Source organism: Oryctolagus cuniculus, chromosome 4 (genome assembly GCF_051225735.1).
Source record: "Oryctolagus cuniculus isolate XC-2025 breed Fujian yellow rabbit chromosome 4, ASM5122573v1, whole genome shotgun sequence".
NCBI classification, from domain to species: Eukaryota; Metazoa; Chordata; class Mammalia; order Lagomorpha; family Leporidae; genus Oryctolagus; species Oryctolagus cuniculus.
Window position 1 is genome coordinate 151112336 of NC_142870.1, and position 23692 is coordinate 151136027.

Here is a 23692-nt window from a genome sequence, read left to right on the forward strand (position 1 = left end):
GGGGAGGAGACTGGCTTCATTTACACTCATCTCTGCAGCGTATGCACAGGTTGTCCTGCGAGTGCTGAATGTGTGCCAAGTGTGTCAGGGAAGCGAGCCTTGGTGAGGAGGGAATTCTCCAGTTCAGGATTCTGTTTTACCTGCAGATAGTTTCCACCTCCATGCCCGAAAATCCAAATGCACTGTCTCCTTCCACACAGATGACCCGCTGTCCTGGGTTTCTATCTTTAGCCACGAGAGCAGCTGCAATAGCAAATCCCAAACCGACTCCCATTGTTCCAAAAGTACCAGCATCAAGCCTGTTGGGGAACAAGGCTAAAATAACTCTCCATGGCATGTCACAGACTGGGGCTGGCACAAACCTAGTCGTATTCACACGGTTCATGGAAAAATAAAGAACTGTAAAATGTGTTCTTAAATTTTTAGATGGTGAGGAACTAATCTGTGAAGGTTGGGCAAAATGAGAGAAAAAAAGCCACATGGGATTGCTTGGAGACTGTAAATGTGACCTTGGAACACAGTACACAGACTGTCACATGCTACCGTGGGCATACCAGGCCCATCACATCTCTCTAAAACCTTGCTTAAGAATTCTTTTAGGATGGCGCCGTGGCTCAATAGGCTAATCCTCTGCCTTGTGGTGCCAACACACCGGGTTCTAATCCCGGTCGGGGCGCCGGATTCTGTCCCGGTTGCCCCTCTTCCAGGCCAGCTCTCTGCTATGGCCCGGGAAGGCAGTGGAGGATGGCTCAAGTCCCTGGGCCCTGCACCCGCATGGGAGCACGCCAGCTGCGGCGGCCATTGGAGGGTGAACCAACGGCAAAAGGAAGACCTTTTTCTCAGTCTCTCTCTCTCACTGTCCACTCTGCCTGTAAAAAATAAAAATAAATAAATAAAAAAAGAATTATTTTTATGAAATATGTCCTTATACAGTGAACATGGATGATTATTATACAGTCTTTATATAGTGAGCATGGATGATTATTATACAGTGAGCATGGATGATTCTCAAATGTTTTCTTTATCCACATTATTGTGGTTTCAAGTTAAATACACTGTGATTCTAATTTCTTTCCTAGAAGCCTTACCTGTGGCGGGGAAGGTAATTTTGAAGCACGGTGCGTCCAATGTCCATAGTATTTGCTCCTTCACTTACCACAAAACAGTCTTGGGGGAGTTGTTCTTGAACATGGTAGAATACTGTGTAATAATTCATAGGCAGGGATTTTTTGGATGCTAATTCCTAAAACAGTAGAGAGAATATAATCAAATAAGACTGGGATAACAGTCAATAAGCTACCATTGAACTTATTGGAAACAGGCAAAACCTATAGACCACAAGGCTCCCAAAGGCTGTACAACAGCCACTCCTGAGAAGCTAACTGGCCTTGGAACAATCCTGGGGGACAAGCCAACAAAAACATTTTCTGGGGCAGGTGCTGTGGTGTAGTAGTCTAAGCCTCTGCCTGCAGTGCAGGCATCCTATACGGTGCCGGTTCAAGTCCTGGCTGCTTCTTTTCCAATCCAGCTATCTGCTATAGCCTGGGAAAGCAGTGGAAGATGGTCCAAGTGCTTGGGCCCCTGTACCCATGTGGGAGAGCCTGAAGAACCTCTCGGCTTCAGATTGGCCTACCTCTGGCTGTTGCAGCTATCTGAGGAGTGAACCAGTGGATGGAAGACCTCTCTGTCTCTCCCTCTCTCTGTAACTCTGCCTCTCAAATAAATAAATCATTTTTTAAAATATTTATTTATTTGAAAGGTAGAGTTACAGAGAGAGAGAGAGAGAGAGAGAGAGAGAGAGAGAGGTCTTCCATCTGCTGGTTCACTCCCCTAAGGGCCACAAGGGCCAGAGCTATGCTGATCTGAAGCCAGGAGCCTGGAGGTTCTTCCAGGTTTCCCACATGGGTGCAGGAACCCAAGGACTTGGGCCATCTTCTACTGCTTTCCCAGGCCATAGCAGATAGCTGGATTGGAAGTGAAGCAGCCGGGACTCGAACTGGTGCCCATATGGGATGCCAGCACTACAGGCAATGGCTTTACCCACTATGACACAGCGCTGGCCCCATAAATCTTAAAAAACAAACAAACAAAAAAACAAAAAACATGTCCCATAGTCCCAGTTTGAGACACTGTCAACTGGGGGCTATCCCTCTTCCTGGAGATGTATGATCCACATTAGCGTATTATAGGCTCTGAAAAATCCTACAGTATGTAGAGACAGCTGGGAAACCCTGGATTAAACTAGAAAATCTTGAGAACTCTTAGGATAACACTACCCTAGAAAATCATCTTTATTCCAGAATATTTTTGTCTGAAATATGGCCACAAACTTAAAAATGTCTGACACAAGCATTAGCTTAGTGGTTTAAGAGGCTATTTAAGACCCCCCCACCATGTCATATTCTCTCTTTCTCTCTCTCTCTCCCTGTGTAACTCTGCCTTCAAATAAATAAGACTTTCTTTAAAAAAAAAAAGTCTAGATTTTAGAAAACAACTTAAAAATCTGGTTCTTCCCCTCCCTCCACACCACAGAGCAGAGGAGACAGGCTACTCCTACCATTCTAAAGAGCCCTGAATGGTGGGAGAACTCCACAGTAAATGTTTTTGTTTGGCATGTGTCTTTCAGAGCCAAGAAAATCACACAGGCTTCAGCACTGCTACTTCTCCTTTGCTGGCGATCATTCCCAAGACAGGTAAGGGATGCCCCTTTACCCCTGTACCAGAGAGGAGTCCTTCCCATCTTAAACTAAGGTGAGTTCTAGGAAAAAGAAAGTATTAGTTATGGTATAGAGCCAGCAACCAGGAGCCAGGAACCTGGAACCTTTTCTCAGCCTCCCATGCAGGTGCAGGAGCCCAAGGACTCGTCCATCCTGTACTGCCTTCCCAGGCCATAGCAGAGAGCTGGATCAGAAGTGGAGCAGCTGGGACTTGAACCAGCGCCCACATGGGATGCCAGTACTGCAGGCAGCAGCTTTACCTGCTATGCCACAACACTGGTCCCAAATGGTTCTTGATAAGAGAAATAGATACTGATTAAAGTTCCAGTGTAAGGCAGAAATCAGGTATAATCAATCCTGCTATAATGCTTGACTTAAAAATGTGACTGTATTCCAACATGATTGCTATATTAGGGAGCAAAATAAGAGTAACTTGAATGTAATGCTGCTTATTCAGGATTCTATCAGTGGGAAACACTAGATGAAAACAGGAAACTACAATCAGTTGGGCTAGGACACATAGGAATACACAAAACAGTGAAAGCATCAGAAACAGTCCTTACAAAGAGAAAGTACTGTGTGTGTGTGTGTGTGTGTGTGTGTGTGTGTTGTGGGAGAGGGGCTTAAAAACTTCATGGAGGTTCTGGCATCTTGGCGTAGTAGGTTAAGCCTCTATCTGGGATCCCCACATCCCGTATCAGAGCTCAGGCTACCCCACTTCCAGTCCAGCTTCCTGCCAGTGCACCCTGGAAGCAGCAGTTGATGGCTCAAGTACTTGAGTCCCTGCCACCCACATGGAAGGTCTGGATAGAGTTTCTGTATCCTGGCTTGGCCTGGCCCAACGTTGGCTGCTGTGGCCATCTGGAGAATGAACCAGCAGATGGAAGACCTCTCTCCCTATCACTCTGCCTTTCAAAACAAACAAACAAACAAACAAAAAACAAACCTTAAAAAAAGTTCATAGTAAATGCAATTAAAAAATAAAAATATAAACTTTGATTATTAACATAGATTCCATCAGGTTCTAGACACTCTCGGAAGTGATGACACCAGCCACTTAGTCCATCTATCCCTAAAGAACTAAGGGTTCTGGGAATTCAGTGCAGTCTTTTTTCACATTAATGAGGAAAAATGGGTGCCCGTTAAAAGATTTTAAGATTAGAAAACAAAAGGAACCAAATCAGGTCTGTAGGGTAGATGCCCAATGATTTCTCTTAACTCTTGAAAAACTGGCCTTGTCTAATGAGAAGATGAGCAGTCATTGTCGTGGTAGAGGACGACTCTGGTGACGTTTTCCTGCCACAGCCTTGGCTAACTTTCTTGAAACACTCCCCTGTTAAGCAGATGTTATCATCATCTGGCCCTCCAGAAGGCCAACGAGCAAAATGCCTTGATCAGCCCAAGAAACTCTGCCATGATCTGTGCTCTTGACCAATCTGCCTGCGCATACAGTGGACCACTTCCTCCTCTTGGCGGCCATTGCTTTGACTGAGCCTTGTCTTCAGGATCACGCTGGTAGAGCCACGTTCCACCTTTTGTACAATTTTTGGAAGAAATACGTCGTAGTCTTAATCCCACATAGTGAAAAGTTCCATTGAAAACTCTGTTTTTGTCTGCAGCTGATCTGGACACACAAGTTGTAGCACCCATGCAACAAAGTTTACTCCACGTTTCCAATCAGAATTGTGTACGCTGAGCCAGCTGTTTCTGCTGTGACTCACTGGTTGTCCTCAAGCAGGGCACCAACAAGGTTAATCTTTTCCTCACAAATTCATGTGGTGGTCTGCAGCTGTGGGCTTCATTTTGAACATCACCTCATCCCTTCTCGAGCTACCCATTTGTAAATGGATTCTTTGGGGCGCTGTCCCCAAAACTTTTCATAAAGCATCAATTATTTCATTATTCTCCCCCGCTAAGCTTCCCCATCAATTTGATGTTTGTTCTTCAATTTTAGCAGAAGTCACGTTGGTGTGATAGGGGTGATAGGGGCTCTTCTCAAACTGATGTCTTAACCTCCTTACTGCCTCCAATTAGATCCCATTCAAACATGTTCACAAGTTAGTATGACTGACAGGGTTGTTTTGTTTTTGTTTTTGTTTTTTTTTTTTGGTGGAAATGTTGAAATTCATGCACAGTTTTTTCATAATATGAATTATGTGAATTATCTGAAGACTTCCTCATTATACATAGAGGCATAAAGACTTAATTTTAAAAAAGATTTATTTATTTATTTGAAGGTCGAAGAGGAGGGGGAGAGAGCAAGTGAAAGTGTGCATGCATGCTAGCTTTCCTCTGCTGGTTCACTCCCCAAATGGCTTCAAAGGCTGGGGCTGGGCTTGGGTGAAGGTAGGAGCCTGGAGTTGCTTCTGTGTCTCCCATGTGGGTGCAGGGGCCCAAGTACACTGGCCATCTTCTGCTGTTTTCCCAGGCACATGAGCAGGAAGCTGGACTAGAAGTGGAACAGCCGAGTGTCGAACCATCGTTGATATGGGATGCCAGTGTCACAGAGACTTAACCTGTTACCCTATCATGCTGGCCCCCACTGGCTGTTCTACTTTTGATTCAACTCCCTGCTAATGGCCTGGGATAAGCAGTAGAAGGTAGTCCAAGTGTTTCAGCTCCTGTACTCACGAGGAGATCCAGATGAAGTTCCTGGCAGCCGTCTGGGGAGTGAACCAGCAGATGAAGATACCTCTCTGTCTCTCCCTAAGAGAGACTTTGTCTCTCTGAAACTTTGGATTTCAAGATTATCTCTATCTCTCTCTGAGATATCTGACTTTCAAATAAATCTTTAGAAAAATTAAATGAAAAAGAAGGCTATCCACTGGATTAAGTTTTCATTTTATCCCCAAATCAATAGATCTTTTATTGCCTTATTAAAATACCACAAATTAGACTTATAACCTCGGTTCCTGTTTCTGTAGCTGGACAACTTTTAGATCTTATTCATCTGCCTGCTGAACTGTTCCTTTTCCAGAGACATAGATACTATCCAAAACTTTTCTCATATCCTTGTTTTTAACTGTTGTTGCCTGCTGAATCAAAGCAGCTAAGTTTGAAATGAGTTCCATGTCACTGACTTTAAGGGCTAATTCATCTTTCTGGGCTTGAGATTCTGAACAAGCAGTACCTAGCCTCATCTGAATCCTTCAGATGTACTTTTCACTCCAGAAATCCTAGATTTCAATTACAGACCCTTTCTCTTGAACAACCACGTTGATGAGGAAGTGAGCACACACAGACCTCAACTTGTAGGGACCCAGGGTAGCCCCCTTGATCACATTCTGTACGTGACTGCAGACGGCGTGCATGGCCCCCAGTTCCTTTCTATTTCCCCACCACTTGTAGCCTGGAACCTCCTCTTCTTCGCTCCATTGACGTGACTGAAATCCTTCTGCAGGGTTCCTCTGGGGCCTTTCAGAACTGTGCACAGCCCTTCAGACAGATCAATGTCGACATTTTCTGAAGTGTCCCCAGTCTGCAGAGAATGGTCTTCTTTCTCACAGCAGATGCAGCTAAGAGAGCAAGTTTTCCATTTTGATGAAACAGTTATCAATTATACTTGTATGCCTTGCAGAGTCTCTATCTTGAAAGCAGAAAACATGATCTAAGTTTCCAAAAGCTCACCTAACTGTGATGTTCTGTGGCCACATTAAACTGAGGACGCTGAGCCACACCCATCGCCATCCGCTGTGACAACTCTGCCCGGCATCAGGTCACCCCCTCCTACCACTGCAGTAACTCACAGCTGCAAGCCGGGCTTCCCATGCCAAGTCCTGGAGACACGTCAGCTGTCTCTCAAGGTAGCTTTCTTACTTCTATTTTCACAAGGGTTTTGAAGGGCCCCTAACTCCCTTCTCTCATCAGCCTTTTACTGCCTGATTTTGCATAGCAAGTGATTTTTAGGAATGCAAATATCACATTTTGGCAGGACTCACGGAGCCATAAGCCTGAGCACTCCTGAGTTTCAGGGAGTCTTGTATTACCTGGGATAAAGCTTCATTACTCTTCATTTTTTCCCTCAGAGTTTTCCACCACTTGCTCTCTGGAGGATACTGCCACAGTGGTTTAGTCAATTGTTCTAAAAGCTGAAAAAGAAAGCGTGTAACTTTTTCTTTGCTTTTTGAAAATAAACCAAATTAGCATAAAAATCTCTTCTCTTAAAAAGCAGTCCTGCTATCCATCCTACACTTCACGTCATTCTAGGCAGTAAACAGCTGACAGAAGAGACATGGGAAGCACGGGAAGCTTCTGTTTGTGTCAGTGTGCACACCTCCTGGATGCTGGGGTTCCCACAGCACAGAGTGAAGTGCTACCTCCTCCTCACCTCGCAGGAAGGGATCTAATGGCCTCCTCAGTCTTCAACACTAGAAGGAAGACTGCCCTCTCCACAACTCTTGCAGGAAAGCTGATAAATACAGGAGATAGACTAAATGCTCCAGTGACTTAATCTGTGAGTAGGAACTGCTCCTAATATGGAATAATCAAGATCATACTAATTTGTCATATAAAATCAAGTGACAAACATGACTCCTGTCACAGTGAAATGTAGAAATTATGCACTAGTACTAAGAAACTTGACAAGTCAGATTACAGTTTGAAGAGTGAAACACTATTACCTAAGGAAATAATAAGGCAGACTTTTCCAGTGCATACATCATCTATTGGCTCTAAGTTCAATTCCTTTTAAAGCTGCAGTCCTACTCAGTAAATCACTGGGTCCTACTCAGTAAACCGCTGTTTCCCTACTGAATGACTTTAGATTTTTCAACTACCTTCTAAAAACGTAACGTATGTAAACATTAGCTATGTATAGAAGTTATATTTACCAAGTTCCAAAGTTATATTTTAGAGTAGTTTTCCATGCTAAATTTGGTTTAAAATAGACATTAACAGACCTGTCACCAAGTGAATCAAGACAAATATCATATCTGTTCCCTAAAGACCAACCCAGGCAGGCGTTTTGCCTACTGGATAGGACACAGTGTCCCATAGCAGAGTACCAGGGTTCCATTCCCAGCCCTGGCTCCTGACTGCAGCTTCCTGCTAATGCAGACTCTGCTAATGCAGGCAGAGATGTTGGCTCAAGTAATTGAATTCCTGGCTCAAAGCGCTGCTCTGGCCCAGCAGCAGCTATTGTGGGTGTTAGGGGAGTGAAGCAGAGAACAGGATCTGTCTTCCTCTCATTACAAAGAACAAAAACCAATCTACATAAATTAAAACCCAGGCAAAAGTTTTTACCTGTTTAGTGACAGCATTTATGTCTCCTAGCAAAGTTACAGCAGGCTTTACATTATTCCCCAGTTCTTCTGCACAGATATCAACCTAAGAAAGAGACACAGCTGAGGAACAAAACATGCTTATTCTTAAAACTCTTCGAGAAATTAATTAAGCCTAAATAAATGAACTACAATATACATCAAGGAACACTGATATGTAAGAAACTCCTTAACAGAAATAAATCCATAACGCTATATGAATATCACCAGTAGTATACAGAACCTCAGCATCTTCCCTCACTGTAAACTCTATGGAATCTGGGGATCATTCCTTTACAGCCACAGGAAAGCATCTGGTCGAACCAACCATGGTTTTGAATGTAATCAATAATGGGGTTCTACTGAGCTACATTTGGAATGTCCACCTAGAGCAGGGGTTCTGACACCTGGGCACACTTGCTGACTGCATCACCAGCGAGCTTGGTACACCATGGCCTGCCAGAGCTCACCTCAGAGTTTCTGATTTCAGTAAGTGTAGGCCGAGGTTCAGAAAGGTGCGCGTCTAACAGGTTTCCCAGGTGATACTGATGCTGCTGGCCCAGGGGCCATGTTTGGAGGATGACTCCTGCAGCACGGCATTAGCTGCCATTTATTCAGAAGTTTCATTTCTTGATGCTTATCACAAGTGAAATGGCTTCTGTAAGGAGGAATAATTTATCTGCCCTAAAGAGGATGCATCTTATTCTGTTATCAGCTGGGCAACCAAAAGGTGGCAACATCCTTCAGTGCAACTCACAGTCCTGCCTGTCTGTGGCACTAGGTTTCAATGGGCCCATGTGGAAAGGGAATTATTACAAGTTGGGTTGTTGAAAAGTAAAAGGTAGAGTGGGATAAGACAGCAATTACATCTGGGTCATCAAACTTCAAATGGAATGGGCCAACTGTGTAGGACAAACAGGTCTGCATGCCACACCTCTGAGGAACGTGGCTTTAAAGAAGGTCATAATGGTCCACGAGTCTTCAAACAGAAGTCAGGGTGTCCTTCCAGACACTTGGCTTATGACACAGCTAAAATCAGTGTGGATTAGAGATTTCCAACCAGAGGGTAAAGAAAGTGTTGGAGGGCAAAATTCCTTCCTTAACAATATTGAATGTTTCATTCTAAACTACCATCCTACTTAAAAATTTTTTTCCTCTACCTTTAAATGTGAAGAAAAGGCAAATTACACTTTTAAACTCTTTTTTAAACTTGATTTTGAAAAGTAGAAGTAAAGTGGCACATTGTGTTTCATCAATTTGAAAAAGCTTACTCTGGTACCTATAATTATGTTAGAGAATTTATAAAGTTCTTCTTTTGTAAAAAGAGAAAGGAACGCCAAGTAGAAAGCAGAACTGATAATGGCAGACAGGGAGAACAATGGACTGCAGACAGCTCTGACTTCAGATCGCCCCTCTCTGGGTACCTGGATGAACTTCACATCTGGCTGATATCTTGGAGGCAGTCCAAAATGTAAAATCCAATTTAGTCTGGCACCAAATAACACAATTACATCAGCATGTTGTAAAGCCCTATTAAAAAAAGAATTTGATATAACAAAAGCATATTTATATTTCTTATTTAAATTACTCTATTTCTTACTTAAATTACTCAAATTATGGGCCGGCGCCGCAGCTCACTAGGCTAATCCTCCGCCTAGCAGCGCCGGCACACCGGGTTCTAGTCCCGGTCGGGGCGCCGGATTCTGTCCCGGTGGCCCCTCTTCCAGGCCAGCCCTCTGCTGTGGCCAGGGAGTGCAGTGGAGGATGGCCCAGGTGCTTGGGCCCTGCACCCCATGGGAGACCAGGAAAAGCACCTGGCTCCTGGCTCCTGCCATCGGATCAGCGCGGTGCGCCGGCCGCAGCACGCTGGCCGCGGCGGCCATTGGAGGGTGAACCAACGGCAAAGGAAGACCTTTCTCTCTGTCTCTCTCTCTCACTGTCCACTCTGCCTGTCAAAAAAAAAAAAAAAATTACTCAAATTATTTTCTTTCTTTTTTTTTTTTTAATTTATTTTGACAGGCAGAGTGGACAGTGAGAGAGAGAGACAGAGAGAAAGGTCTTCCTTTGCCGTTGGTGCACCCTCCAATGGCCGCTGCGGCTGGCGCGCTGCGGCCGGCACATTGCACTGATCCGATGGCAGGAGCCAGGTGCTTCTCCTGGTCTCCCATGCGGGTGCAGGGCCCAAGCACTTGGGCCATCCTCCACTGCACTCCCTGGCCACAGCAGAGAGCTGGCCTGGAAGAGGGGCAACCAGGACAGAATCCGGCGCCCCGACCGGGACTAGAACCCGGTGTGCCAGCGCCGCAAGGCGGAGGATTAGCCTAGTGAGCCGCGGCGCCAGCTCAAATTATTTTCTAAAGTATTTCTAAAGCCTAGATCATTTGGAACTTCCATTAGACTTCAGAATCCACTTCTAAGGTAAATAATTCATTGAATTATTTTATTTAATAATCTAAAAGATGAGTTAAGCAGAAAAATACTATAAGCTGTATCTATGCTTCACTACTTTTTATCATTGAAGTTAATGTAAGTCCATTGCAGATAATCTGGAAAAAATAGAAAAATAAACATACAGAAAAAAAATAATAAAGCCATAATACTTTCAATTTATAAACTATTACTAATATCCTGGCAAATTTTTTCATTTTTTTTTCTATGTTAAGTATATATTTATAAAGTTGAGTTTATATACTAAAAAACTATCTCATGAACTTTTGCTATTCATAAACTTTTTTAGTCATTCATATTTGTCTTAAATATAATTTTTAAAAGTTACATATTTTATTGAACACATATATCATAATTTATTTAATATTTTCTCAATTTCTAAACAGTTTCTGATATTAAGAGTACTGGGCTACACATCTTTATGCTTGAATTTTAATGTAGACTGGTAGAAGCAGATGTTCTAGGAATGTATATTCCTAGAAGCAGGTATGTTTAAGACCATAGATTCATATTCCCAAATTACTTTCTAAAATATCATACTAACCATATTATGGTGGTTTTACTTTATACACCTTATTGCTTTTGTCAACATAACTTCTAATGATTTGAAGACTTTTACTTTGGTATCCATAGTGACATCAACATAGCCAGCCTGGCAATCTTATGTTTGCCCTCCTATATCTTTGCCCAGTCTGGTTTTTAAGCTGCATTCATTGTGTTTCAGATATGCCTCTTATAATGCATACAGTTGCTGTTACTATTAATCCAATATAAATGTCTCTCTCTTTCTGAAGTCTTATAATTTCTCTAAGTTTTGTTTTGACCTTTACTTCTCATTTTTTTGCTTCTTGGCTTTTTTCCTATCATGCCATACAGTACCTGTTTTTATTGCCTCTGTCTTCTTTAGTGTGAATGCAATTTTTCTCATTAGTTATTATTTCAAATAAATACTCAAAAATCATCTTCTTGGCCGGCACCGCGGCTCACTAGGCTGATCCTCCGCCTTGCGGCACCGGCACACCGGGTTCTAGTGCCGGTCGGGGCGCCGGATTCTGTCCCGGTTGCCCCTCTTCCAGGCCAGCTCTCTGCTGTGGCCAGGGAGTGCAGTGGAGGATGGCCCGAGTACTTGGGCCCTGCACCCCATGGGAGACCAGGATAAGTACCTGGTTCCTGCCATTGGATCAGCGCGGTGCGCCGGCCGCAGCACGCTGGCCGCAGTGGCCATTGGAGGGTGAACCAACGGCAAAGGAAGACCTTTCTGTCTCTCTCTCTCACTGTCCACTCTGCCTGTCAAAAAAAAAAATCATCTTCTTACACTGCATCAGTCCCATGGGACTCAATTTAACAGATAAAACCTAAATTACAGGATATATTTGTGTGCTAACACTCTAAAACTCCTAAAATCTTGGATTATAATGTATATCACCTTGTGGTCTTTTTTACATTATCAATGTCATTAATGTTATTTTTAAAAACTTAGCTAGAACGAAGATAAATTTGGTTCAACTAATGTTGTTAATTTGATTACTGTACAAAGTATAATTGAATAAAAAGGACTGGTATGACCTATTAAGATAGCATTAAATGAACAACAATTAAAGACTAAAGAGCAAGCATTACATTTAAAAGCCTAAGTTAATTTTAGTCCATGCATAAGAATATGAAAAACACCAAGTGCATGACAGTGGTGAACTATGGAGAGGAAGGGAAGGAATATAAAAAAAGATACAGGAGGGGCCGGCGTCATGGTGCAGTAGGTTAATCCTCTGCCTGCGGTACCGGCATCCCATGTGGGTACCAGATTCTAGTCCCGGCTGCCCCTCTTCCAGTCCAGCTTTCTGCTGTGGCCTGGGAAAGCAGTGGAAGATGGCCCAAATCCTTGGGCCCCTGCACCCACATGGGAGAACAGGAAGAAGCACCTGGCTCCTGGCTTTGGATCAGCACAGCCCCAGCCGTTGCAGCCATTTGGGGAGTGAACCAATGGAAGGTTTTTCTCTCTCTTTCTCTCTCTTTCTTTCTCTCACTCTCTGTAACTCTCAAATAAAATAAATAAAATCTTTAAAAAAAAGATACAAGAGTTTGCAAATAAATCTGTAATTTCTTCTTAAAAAATCCTATAGCTATTAAATATTCCTATTATTTACTTAGGATTTCTTTTGTATTTCTACTGGTGGTTTTTCTGTCTTCTCATTCTTTCATAATGATGGCTAGCTTTCTGTATGTCTATGTAGCACATCCTTAAACATCTTCTGTAAAGCTGGACAAATGTCAACAAAATTTTTCAATTTCTGTTTGTTATGCAAAGTCTTTATTTCGCCTTCATTCATAAATGCAAACCTTGTGGGGTACATTATTCTGGGTTGACAGTGTTTTTTCTTTTAAGACTTGGACTATATCTCACCATTCTCTACTAGCCTGTAGGGTTTCTGATGAGAAGTCCGCTGTGAGTCTAATTGGAGATCCTCTGAAAGTAATCTGGGGTTTCTCTCCTGCCCATTTTAGAATCTTTTCCTTATGTTTTACCGTGGAAAGTTTGATTACAATGTGTCATGGTGAGGATCTTTTCTGGTCATGTCTATTAGGAGTTCTATGTGCTTCTTCTACTTGAACATCCCCTTCTCTCTCCAAATTGGAGAAGTTTTCTTTAATTATTTCATTAAATAGGCTTTTCTGTTTAAAGATCTTATTTATCTGAGAGAGAGACAGTGAGAGGGAGAGACAGAGAAAGAGGTCTTCCATCTGCTGGTTCACTCCCCAAATGGCTGCAACAGCTGGAGCTGTGCTGATCCGAATGTAGGGGCTTCTTCTGGGTCTCCCACATGGGTGCAGGGGCCCAAGTGTCTGGGCCATCTTCTACTGCTTTCCCAGGCCATAGCAGAGAGCTGGATGGGAAGAGAGCAGCTGGGTCTAGAACTAGTGCTCATATGGGATGCTGGCACCGTAGGCGTACTATTAACCTACTGAGCCAAATCACCGGCCCCTAAATAGGCTTTCTAGTCCCTTCTCTCTTTCCACTCCTTCAGGAACTCCTAAGACCCGTACGTTGGGTTGTTTGATAGTATCCCATAGATCTCCAACACTGCTTTTAAGTTTTCTATTTTCTTATTTTGTTTTCTGTCTGACTCTAAGATTTCCATATATTTGTCTTCTAGTTCAGATTTCTTTCTTCCGCCTCATCAAGTCTGCTGTTAAGACTTTCCACCACATTTTTTATTTGAGCCACTGAATTCTTTTTTTTTTATTTTTATTTTTATTTTTTGACAGGCAGAATGGACAGTGAGAGAGAGAGACAGAGAGAAAGGTCTTCCTTTTGCCGTTGGTTCACCCTCCAATGGCCGCCGCGGCTGGCGCGCTGCGGCCGGCGCACCGCGCTGATCCGATGGCAGGAGCCAGGAGCCAGGTGCTTTTCCTGGTCTCCCATGGGGTGCAGGGCCCAAGCACCTGGGCCATCCTCCACTGCACTCCCTGGCCACAGCAGAGGGCTGGCCTGGAAGAGGGGCAACCGGGACAGAATCCGGCGCCCCGACCGGGACTAGAACCCGGTGTGCCGGCGCCGCTAGGCGGAGGATTAGCCTAGTGAGCCGCGGTGCCGGCCATCACTGAATTCTTTATTTCTAAAATTTCATTTTGATTTCTCTTTATATTCTGAATTTCCTGGGAAAAATTTTCATTCATATCATGCATCGTTTTCTTTAGTTTGTGGATTTGCTTCTGATTTTTTTTTAGTAATCCTATGACTAATTTTCTAAATTCCATTTCTGGCATTTCCTCGATCTCTTCAACTTCGCATTCTAATATTGGAATGTTGTGTTCCTCTGGGGGGGGGGGTCACGGTAACTTACTTTTTCTTGTTTATTGAACTTCAGCTCTTATTTTTCAGCATTTGTGGAGCTGATTTTTAATTTTTGCTTCTGTTGGTTTTTATCTTTGGGGTTATGCTTCTGTGGCTTCATGGAATGTCTGCCCTTTCAGTGAATGCTGAGAGGTGTGTGGTAGGTATGGCCAGGGGGCTCTGGTCACCGCTATAGGGTGGGGCGAGTTTCCAGGGCAACACCCAAGTTGGCATGGGCATGCTAGAGCTCCAATCCCAGCTACGACCTTCACCTTTTTTTTTTTTTTAAGACTTTATTTATTTATTTGAGAGGTAGAGTTACAAGGAGAGGGGAGAGAGAGAGAAAGGTCTTCAGTCCTCTGGTTCACTCCCCCAAAGGGCCACAGCAGTCAGGGCTGGGCCGATCCAAAGCCTTCTGCTTCTTCCACTGGGGTGCAGGAGCCCAAGCACTTGGGCCATTTTCTACTGCTTTTCCAGGCCATGTAAAAGAACTGGATTGGAAAAGGAACAGCCAGGACTAGAACCGGTGCCCATATGAGATGCTGGCACCACATGTGGAGGCTTAGCCCACCATGCCACAGCACTGGTAGAGCTAACTATAAGATACTAAGTAAACTGATAATAGATTCTTGCAAAAAATTAAGAGTGGGAATCTGAAAGGGGGAGAGGGGAAGGGTTAGAATGTGGGTGGGAGGGAAGGGAAGCCCCACTTTGTATCCAAATTGGTATACATGAAACATGAAACTTTTATAACAAAAAAAATTTTTAAGAAGTCCTATAGCAATGTGACGTTAATATTTATACTAAATAAAGTTGAATGGTGGTTACCTAAGTACTCATGATAAAGAAATTTCAAGAAATTAATAGGAAAAAAACCCTATAATATATATAAAAATATGTCTTAAAAGTTTACTTCTAGGGCCCAGCACTTGGCTCACTTGGTTAATCCTTGCCTGCGGTGCCAGCATCCCATATGGGCACCCAGTTCTTGTCCCGGTTGCTCCTCTTCCAGTCCAGCTCTCTGCTGTGGCCTGGGAGGGCAGCGGAGGATGGCCCAAGTGCTTGGGCCCCTGCACCTGCATGGGAGACCAGGAGGAAGCACCTGGCTCCTGGCTTTGAATCAGCGCAGTGTCAGCCGTAGCGGCCATTTGGGGAGTGAACCAACGGAAGGAAGACCTTTCTCTCTGTCTCTCTCTGTCTGTAACTCTACCTGTCAAATAAATAAATAAAAAATCTTTAAAAAACAAAAAGTTTACTTCTAAAAAGCAGAGGCTTCTAGTGCCAGGCAAGCCTAGATAAACGCATACAGCTTCAGCTCTCCCACTGACTACAGTGGAAAGCCTGGAACAAAACAGAAAGAGCAACCACCCCAGGATGCTGAAAAGTAAACAACAGTAGGCAGGTTCTGAGGGGAATTTAAAGTTTGAAGGTGCAACCCACACAGTGGATGAGTTTCCAAGCTTTCCCCTGCCCAGCTGCCAGGAGCCAGCCCTTGTCCAGAACTGCAGGTAGACAATTCCTGGCTTTCTGGCCAGCAGATCAGGAAAAGGGGACCACACAAACTGAAGTCTGTGGGCAGAAGGGTTCAGATTTTTTTTTGTCTCTCTCCCAGCCTGCTGAGGGCGGTCCCACTGTAGCGCTGCATTGTAGGGCTCCCAAGCAGCTAAAATTCCCAGAAAAACGTGATCTTTCAGGCAGAAGAAATTAGGAAAAGGACGCCCTGTGGTCTGCACAGTGTGAGGCAGTTCCCTTTGTTTTGTTCTTCAGCTTGCCCAGGGCGCAGCCCCAGTCCCATCAAGGGCCAGGAAAAGGGGCTCCACTTGCGGGGGCTTGACATGCCTGAATCCCACATCACAGCTCTTGGGTTCAAGTCTTGGCTCCAGTCCCAAACCCAGCTTCCTGCTAATGTACACCCCAGAAGGCAGCAAGTGATGGCTCAAGTTCTTGGGTCTCTGCCACCTATGTGGGAGACTTGGAATGAGTCCCTAGCTCCTGGTTTCTGCCTGGCCCAGCCTGGCTGTTGCAGGCATTTTGGGGAGTGAGTCAGTGGCTTGATGGATCTCTCTCGGCCTTTCAAAACCAAGGAGGGTGGGGCTTCTGGGAATTCAAGAGTAGGAGCTGGGAGCTGGGCGGTCATAGAGATGAGAGGAAAGAAATCCCTAATAATCTGGATATGAACCAGCACATGCCTAGGGCTCACCCAAGCTGGGCATTGGCAGACAAACCCAATGCAGCACACAGCAAAGGCTCTGAAACCGCACTGATCCTGGAACTCCTATCCCCAGGACATGCAGTCTGAACCTAACTGGGCCAACCTAACCTAGCCTGCAGGCTAAAACAAACAAAAATCAACAACAGGGGATTTTAGTATGACTCACAAGTTCATAACAGTTAACAATTCTGATACAGTCCAAAATTATTCAGTACAGAAAGTTTTTTTCAAAATGTGACCAATTTTCAAAAGCAAAGATAATGAATAGATGCCAATCCAAGATGATCCAGATGCTAGAATTAGTAAAGACTTTGAAGCAGTCATTGTAACTATGCTCCATGAGGCTAAAGGAAAATACTCTAAAATAAATGTAAGGATAGAAGTTCTCAATAGAGAAACAGAAAATATGAGACAAAATTGGGCAGGCAGTCGGTGCAATGGTTCAGATGCCATTTGGGACATCCACATAACATATCAGAGTGCCTGAATTCAACTCCCAGCTCCACTTCCAATTTCAGTTTCCTGCTAATACACACCTTGGAAGGCAACAGACAATGGCTCAAACACTTGAGTCCCTGCCCCTCGTGTGTATTTGGGAATTGAACCAGTGGAGGGAAGATCTCTTTCTCCCTCTCCTCCTCTCTCTGCCTTTCAAATACATAGAAAATTTTTAAAATTCAAGTCACAGAAGGATTGAAAACAACTGAAGAGATATTCAAGGACCTGTGGGACAATATAGCAAAATGTCTAATATTTTTATAACTGGAATTCCAAAAGGACAGGAGAAAGTGGCATAGAAAAATGTATCTAAAGAAATAACAGTGAAATACTTTCCAAATTTAGAAAAAAAAGACATAAATTTACAGATTCAAGAAGACTTAAGGAGCAGGTTTTTAGTCTAGCGGTTAAGACGATCCATTCCACATTAGGGCGCCCGTGATAGATGCCTGGCTCTGCCTCCTGACTCCAGCTTCCTCCTATTGCAAACCCTGGGAGGCAGTGGTAATGGCTCAAGTAACTGGGTTCCTGCAACCCATGTGGGAGACCTGCCTGAACTGCTGGCTCTGCCCCCAGCTATTGCAGGTCTGTGGGCACTGAACCAGCAGATGGGAGCTCTCTCTGCCTGGCTTTCAAAGTAACCCACAATGTCCCACTGTCCCACATGTAGGACCCTATAAAAACTTAAATTGAGCAATAAATATACAATGTATGGTAACCCTGAAATAAATATGTCATTGAAATTGTTGCAGAATTAAAGACTTGGGATGTAACAGGCTAAAAAAAAATTAGATAACTTCAAAGAAGACAAAGCAACCTCTTCCAATCCAGCTCTCTGCTATGGCCTGGGAGAGCAGTGGAAGATGGCCCCTTGGGCCCCATGTGGGAGACTAGGAAGAAGCTCCTGGCTCCTGGCTTCGGATCGGTGCAGCTCTGGCCGTTGCAGCCATCCGGGGAGTGAACCAACAGATGGAAGACCTCTCTCTCTGTATCTACCTGTCTGTAACTCTGTCTTTCAAATAAATAAAATAAATATTTAAAAAAAAAAAAAAGACGACAAAGCAAAAGAAAACAATGTCCAGACACATCATAATTAAACTGCTGAAAAGACAAATCTTGAAAGCAGCAAGAGAGAAATGTATTACATGTAGGGAAACATGAACTGAATGTAGATTTCTTATCTGAAACCATGTGGGCCACAAAATAGCTAGACATCTTTGAAGTGTTCAAGAGTCCAACAAGAGCTTCAAATTACATTATTCTTTCCTAATTTCCCTCTAGATCCTTTAAGGTCAAAAAATGATTTAAATCAGCATAAAACCTGCCAAGCCATTTAACTTAAAATCTGGAATGCCACATACCTGGATCTGGCTGCACCTACACAGTTTGGATGGTTGTCGGGGACAACACCTTTCCCCATAGGGGTGGGCAAAAATGGCAATTTACACTGTTCCACCAGCTTCCGGATACTCTCCTCTGCACGGGCGTAAGCGGCACCTGCAACCAATGCAAATGGATTGAACAGACTCAGTTAAGCTCCGAGCCCTATAAAAGCAATTCGTGTAAAAGGATCTGTAGATCCTCTCAAATACTCCCCCTTGCCCTGGCCCTTGCTTACCCATAGGCTCACACTCAAAACAAACCGTGACTATGGTTTTTATCTTTGGTGCTTTAAAATGCTGAAGAAGGCAACCGTTCTCATTTCTGCCCAATGACATCCTTAACTATTTTGAAGGATGTTTACCCCCCTCAGAGAAGTTACATCTTGCATCTCTTCCTGCAGTCACATATCCACTTAATGCCTTGGCCCCACGGAACTATTACCCACAATTCCCTGAATACATTAGCTTTACTGGGAAGCCCAGGTTGGCAGGAAAGGACTTTGTCCCAAAAGAGAGAGGCTCTCTCTACCCTCATAGATTGCTCTCCATGACCAGAAAACCTGTTTTGCAGAGACTCCTAGTTCAGGCTTGGAAATTCTAAAAGGTGTTAAGTTCCTAGAGCTCTGCAGATCTTTCTCTAGGTTCTACAGTTCTGAGATGTTAACAAGGGTACCAGGCGAGACACACATCATTTGTTTTCACAGCTGTGTGTCTGTGGAATAACCACATTCCTATGTCACTGAAAGCAACTTATTGGTGAAAGATAGAGATGTTTCCATTTCTAATGTCACAAAGGCCACTTTTTTTTTTAGCTATTTCATTTCATACTCTTTCACAGGACTAGAATATTTTTTTTTTCTTTGTTCTTTTGACAGGCAGAGTGGACAGTGAGAGAGAGAGACAGAGAGAAAGGTCTTCCTTTGCCGTTGGTTCACCCTCCAATGGCTGCCGTGGCCGGCGCGCTGCAGCCGGCGCACCGTGCTGATTCGATGGCAGGAGCCAGGTACTTCTCCTGGTCTCCCATGAGGTGCAGGGCCCAAGCACTTGGGCCATCCTCCACTGCACTCCCTGGCCACAGCAGAGAGCTGGCCTGGAAGAGGGGCAACCGGGACAGAATCCGGCGCCCCGACTGGTACTAGAACCTGGTGTGCCGGTGCCGCAAGGCGGAGGATTAGCCTAGTGAGCCGCGACGCCGGCCACACAGGACTAGAATATTACCCCATATTTGGAATGTACACTTTTCTACTGACTCTCAGCATAGTGTACTTTCACTAATATAATGCTTCTCCTACAAAATCACCTGAGATTTCTTTCCTACATGAGGTAGAAGGAGTTCCTTTTATTCTTCCAGAAAGTTTTCTTGTATTCTCCTTCTTGCCCCAATGTCTGTGCAGTTTCCGCTCTCTCTCCCTAGGCTGCCTTCGCCCTCTGAGCATGGTGAACTACCGTTTTTCAAAGGCGCAGCTGCCGGGTCACCCCTTCTGGTCGTCGTCTCCTAACAGCTGCACGCCCTGCTGCTGCCTTCCTTGAGAACCACCTTCCTCGCGGTGCTCTCCACTTGAGAACATCCTGCATTTGGTACCAGGTCTGTTTCCTCCACAGGGAGAACCATGACTTCTCAATATCCTTCATGAACGTTTTATATAATCCCTGCCTTATAAGAATTTGTCAAATGTGTGTTAAAGAAGGAATGGGGGCGGGGGCAGTGTGGTACATCAAGTTAAAGCCCCCCACCAAGTGCAGTGCCACCATCCCATATGGGTGCCAGTTCGAGTCCCAGCTGCTCTACTTCCAATCCAGCTCCCTGCTAACACCAACTGGGAAAGTCCTTGGGCTCCTGCACCAGTGTCAACGTGGGAGACCTGGGGGAAGCTCCTGGATCCAAGCTCAGCTCCAGCTGTGTGGCCTCTTGGGGAGTGAACTAATGGATGGAAGACCTTCTCCCTCTCTGTCTCTACCTCTCTCTGTAACTCTTTCAAATAAATAAAGTGAATCTTGAAAAAAGAAGAAGGAGGACTGTGGGGGGTGGACAATTAGCCTAGCAGTAAGATGCCCACATCCCATACTGCCTGCCTCTGGCTTCTGATCCCAGCTTCTTGCTAATGCAGACCCTGGGAGGCGGCAGATGATAGCTCAAGTAACTCTGTTCCTGTCACTCATGTGGGAGACCTGGATTGTGTTCCTGGCTCCTAGCTTTAGCCTTGGTCCTGCCCTGGCCATTAATGGAAATTATGTATGTGCGTCTCTGTCTCTTTAAAATGGAGTGGGGGTGAGGGCTAGCATTGTGGCACAGAGGGTTAAGGCACCACTGGTGCCATAGGCATTTCATATCAGAGTGCCAGCTTCAGTCCTGGCTGCTCTGTTTCCCCTCCCAGAACCTGGGAAAGCAGCAGCAGATGGCCCAACTACTTGGGACCCTGCCACCCATGTGGGCGTCCAGAGTTCCTGGCTCCTGGCTTCAGCCTGGCTCAGATCCAGCATCCCAAGCAGCAGCTTAACCTGCTGCACCACAATACTCATCCATATACCCTATATTACAAGTCAGATAAGAGAATCTCAAAGCAGTTGCTTTCCCAAGGCATAGAGCTAAGCTGTTACATAATGTGTTCAACTCAACTTTGATCTAATAGTTTTTCCTGTTGTCCACCATTCTCATTAATACTATTTTTATATTCTATGTAGTTTGTTTCAAAGTAGTTGGTAATTGACTACCATGATCCCAGAAACCTCAGTTTTAGAACAGGAAGTGCATACTACAATGAAATGCCAACAGGAGTCAATTGGTCCCTGCCATTCATATGGGAGACCTGGACTGAGTTCCAGGTTTCTTACTCTGGCCTATCCCGTCCCTGGCTATTGTGGGCATCTGTGGAGTGAACTAGTGAATGAAAGACCTCTTTCTTTCTCTATTTCTCTCTGCCTTTCAAATAAAATGGAAAAAAAAATTTGGTTGGTCAGTACCTTGGAAGAAAGCAATTTGGCAGCACATATCAAAAGCCTTAAACCTTGGCTGATTTTCATGCTGGGCATCTATCTTAAATCCTAAATACAGAAAATGCTTCGGGCACAAACATTTTTCATAGATTCTCTAAACAAGTAAATAATAACTGACAAAAATTTAAACATCTGACAGTAAAGTGTTAATCTATACATGAATAAACATTAAAAATTATATTCAGGAAATAATTTTAAGACCATGAAAAAAATTACAATGTTAAATGACTAGAATATAATACTGTCTGTACAATGGGGTCATACTATGTAAAACATGCATTTAAAGAAGGAGTACGAGGGAGCAGGCACTTAGCCTAGCAGTTAAGATGCTCACCTCCCACACTGCAGTGCCTGAGTTTTATTGCAGGCTTTGGCTCCTGATTCCAGCTTCATGCCAGTGCAGACCCTGGGGAGCTCAGCCCCAACTGTGGGCATTCTGGAAGGGAACCAGCAGATGGGGGCTCTCTCTCTCCCTTGCTCTCTATGTCTACCTCAAAAAAGGGAGGGAGGGAATAGAAAAGTATGTATTGTTAAAAATGATTATTTCCAATGAAGAGATTTCTTCTTTCTACTTTGCTGATTTTCAAAATTTTATTACAGGATAAAAAATCCACATTTCATTCATAAAACAAAAGAAATGTAATGGGTAAATGTTTCCTAAAAAGGTTACATCTCTAAATAAATAAATCTTTAAGAAAAAAAAAAGGGTTACATCTCTAGAAAACGGAGAACAATTCTGTAACTTCAAAACAGACAATGCTAAATGAATAGAACGCTCATTCCAATTTCAGACGTTAAAGCAGATGTTAAAAGAAATGAAGACAACTCCTAAAAAGAACCTGTATCCTGTATTCTTGCAAAAGCCCAGCAGGTTGCGTGCTACCTTTCCCGACGATGAGCAGCGGCTGTCTGGCGCTCCTAATGACCGATGCTGCCTGGCACACGGCAGAGGTGTCTGCCATGCTAACGGGCGGGGGCAGGCAGCACTCCTTGTACCTAGAATGGAAGAGCTCTGTGAAAAGAGGCCGACTCCAACATTTCTTGTGAAATTTCAAATACATAAAAATAATAGAAAAACATAGCACAATAAACCCCTTATATCCACCACAGATTTGAAAAACTAATATCATTTTACTATTTTACCTCATACATAGACTTTTTTTTTCTTGAATCATTTTAAAGTAGATTGTAAGCATGAAGAAAGTTCACCCTTAGAAAATTGCCCATGCAGCTCTAGAGATTAGGCCCTTCTCCCATACAACCATAATAATATCACTATTCCATCTAGTAAATGAACATGTATTCCCTAAAATCATCTAAAAGTCAAATGGGTAACTTATCCACAGGAAATCTGGGTTCATGACTTTGCACCATAGTAGCGAGAAAGCTGTTGGAATAATAGCAGACACCATACTAAAAGCTAATAGCTGGGGCTGGCACTGTCGTACAGCAGGTTAAGCCACCACCAGCAGTGTCAGCCTCCCATATAGACGCTGGTTCAAGTCCCAGCTGCTCCACTTCCAATCCAGCTCCTTGCTAATGTGCCTGGGAAAGCAGGGAAGATGGCCCAAGTCCTTGGGCCCCTCACCCACAAGGGAGACCTGGAAGAAGCTCCTAGCTTCACCCTGACCCAGCTCTGGCTGTTGCAGCCATTTGGGGAGTGAAGCAGTAGATGGAAGAGCTTTCTCTCTCCTCTCTCTTTAACTCTGCATTTCAAATAAATAAATGAAATCTTTAAAAATAAATAAATAAAGCTAGTACCTAACACTTACTATGTACCAATTACTCTCATGTGATTTTCAAAACATTGAGGCTAGGTATTACCATTATTTCAATTTCAGCATTGACAAAAAAGACTCAGAAAAGAACTTGCCTAAGGTCTGCAGGTGGCACATGGCAGAGGCCAGATTGGAATAGTCATTCTATTTGAAATCTCATACATTTAATCTCTTCACTCTATTTCCACTCACAGAATCAATGAATATTTTAATAGTACAAGAGTTAAAGCTATCACAGTTAAGTATTTCTGAAAATGCTTTTCTTCACTGTGGTATTTGTCTTAATAAAAATCATACTATACAAAATTTAGACATTTAATAATCTCCAAATATTTGACTATGTATTAAAAAGGAGTAGTCAACTTTTACAAAAATTTAAAAGAAGGTTCACAGAGTTAACTTCCCTGAGGCCTGCCTGTCCCCTCCCCAATATTATTTTATCATGTTCAGGCATTAAGCAGCTTGAATGCAGAATGGAGATGTCCTTTTTATCTGGCTCTGCCACAGAGAGATCACTCTTGGTATACGGAGTGCACAGCAGACCCACTGACTTTTGAGAGCAACTAAAGAACC

The 23692-nt window shown here is 43.8% G+C and overlaps 1 protein-coding gene and 1 pseudogene across 3 annotated transcripts in view; both read right to left on the reverse strand.

The window, feature by feature from the left end:
- HACL1 (2-hydroxyacyl-CoA lyase 1) overlaps positions 1–23692 on the reverse strand; it is a 52220-nt gene that overhangs the window by 13695 nt on the left and 14833 nt on the right. Inside the window, exons 9-16 of one of the 2 annotated variants that reach the window (XR_016233314.1) lie at positions 22225–22337; positions 21676–21828; positions 18327–18462; positions 9400–9505; positions 7959–8042; positions 6704–6805; positions 1089–1243; positions 141–299 (exon numbers count right to left, since the gene is read on the reverse strand). Coding sequence is in view for 1 of the 2 variants with exons in the window: in XM_002716184.6 (XP_002716230.6) it covers positions 141–299; positions 1089–1243; positions 6704–6805; positions 7959–8042; positions 9400–9505; positions 18327–18462; positions 22225–22337 (855 nt within the window). In the remaining variant the exon portion in view is untranslated. The remainder of the gene's footprint in view (positions 1–140; positions 300–1088; positions 1244–6703; positions 6806–7958; positions 8043–9399; positions 9506–18326; positions 18463–21675; positions 21829–22224; positions 22338–23692) is intronic. The other variant, XM_002716184.6, reaches the window with a different exon arrangement.
- On the reverse strand, positions 1178–6267 carry LOC149127177 (large ribosomal subunit protein uL6 pseudogene; annotated as a pseudogene). The gene has a single exon (XR_016232154.1). The product of XR_016232154.1 is annotated as a large ribosomal subunit protein uL6 pseudogene (transcript).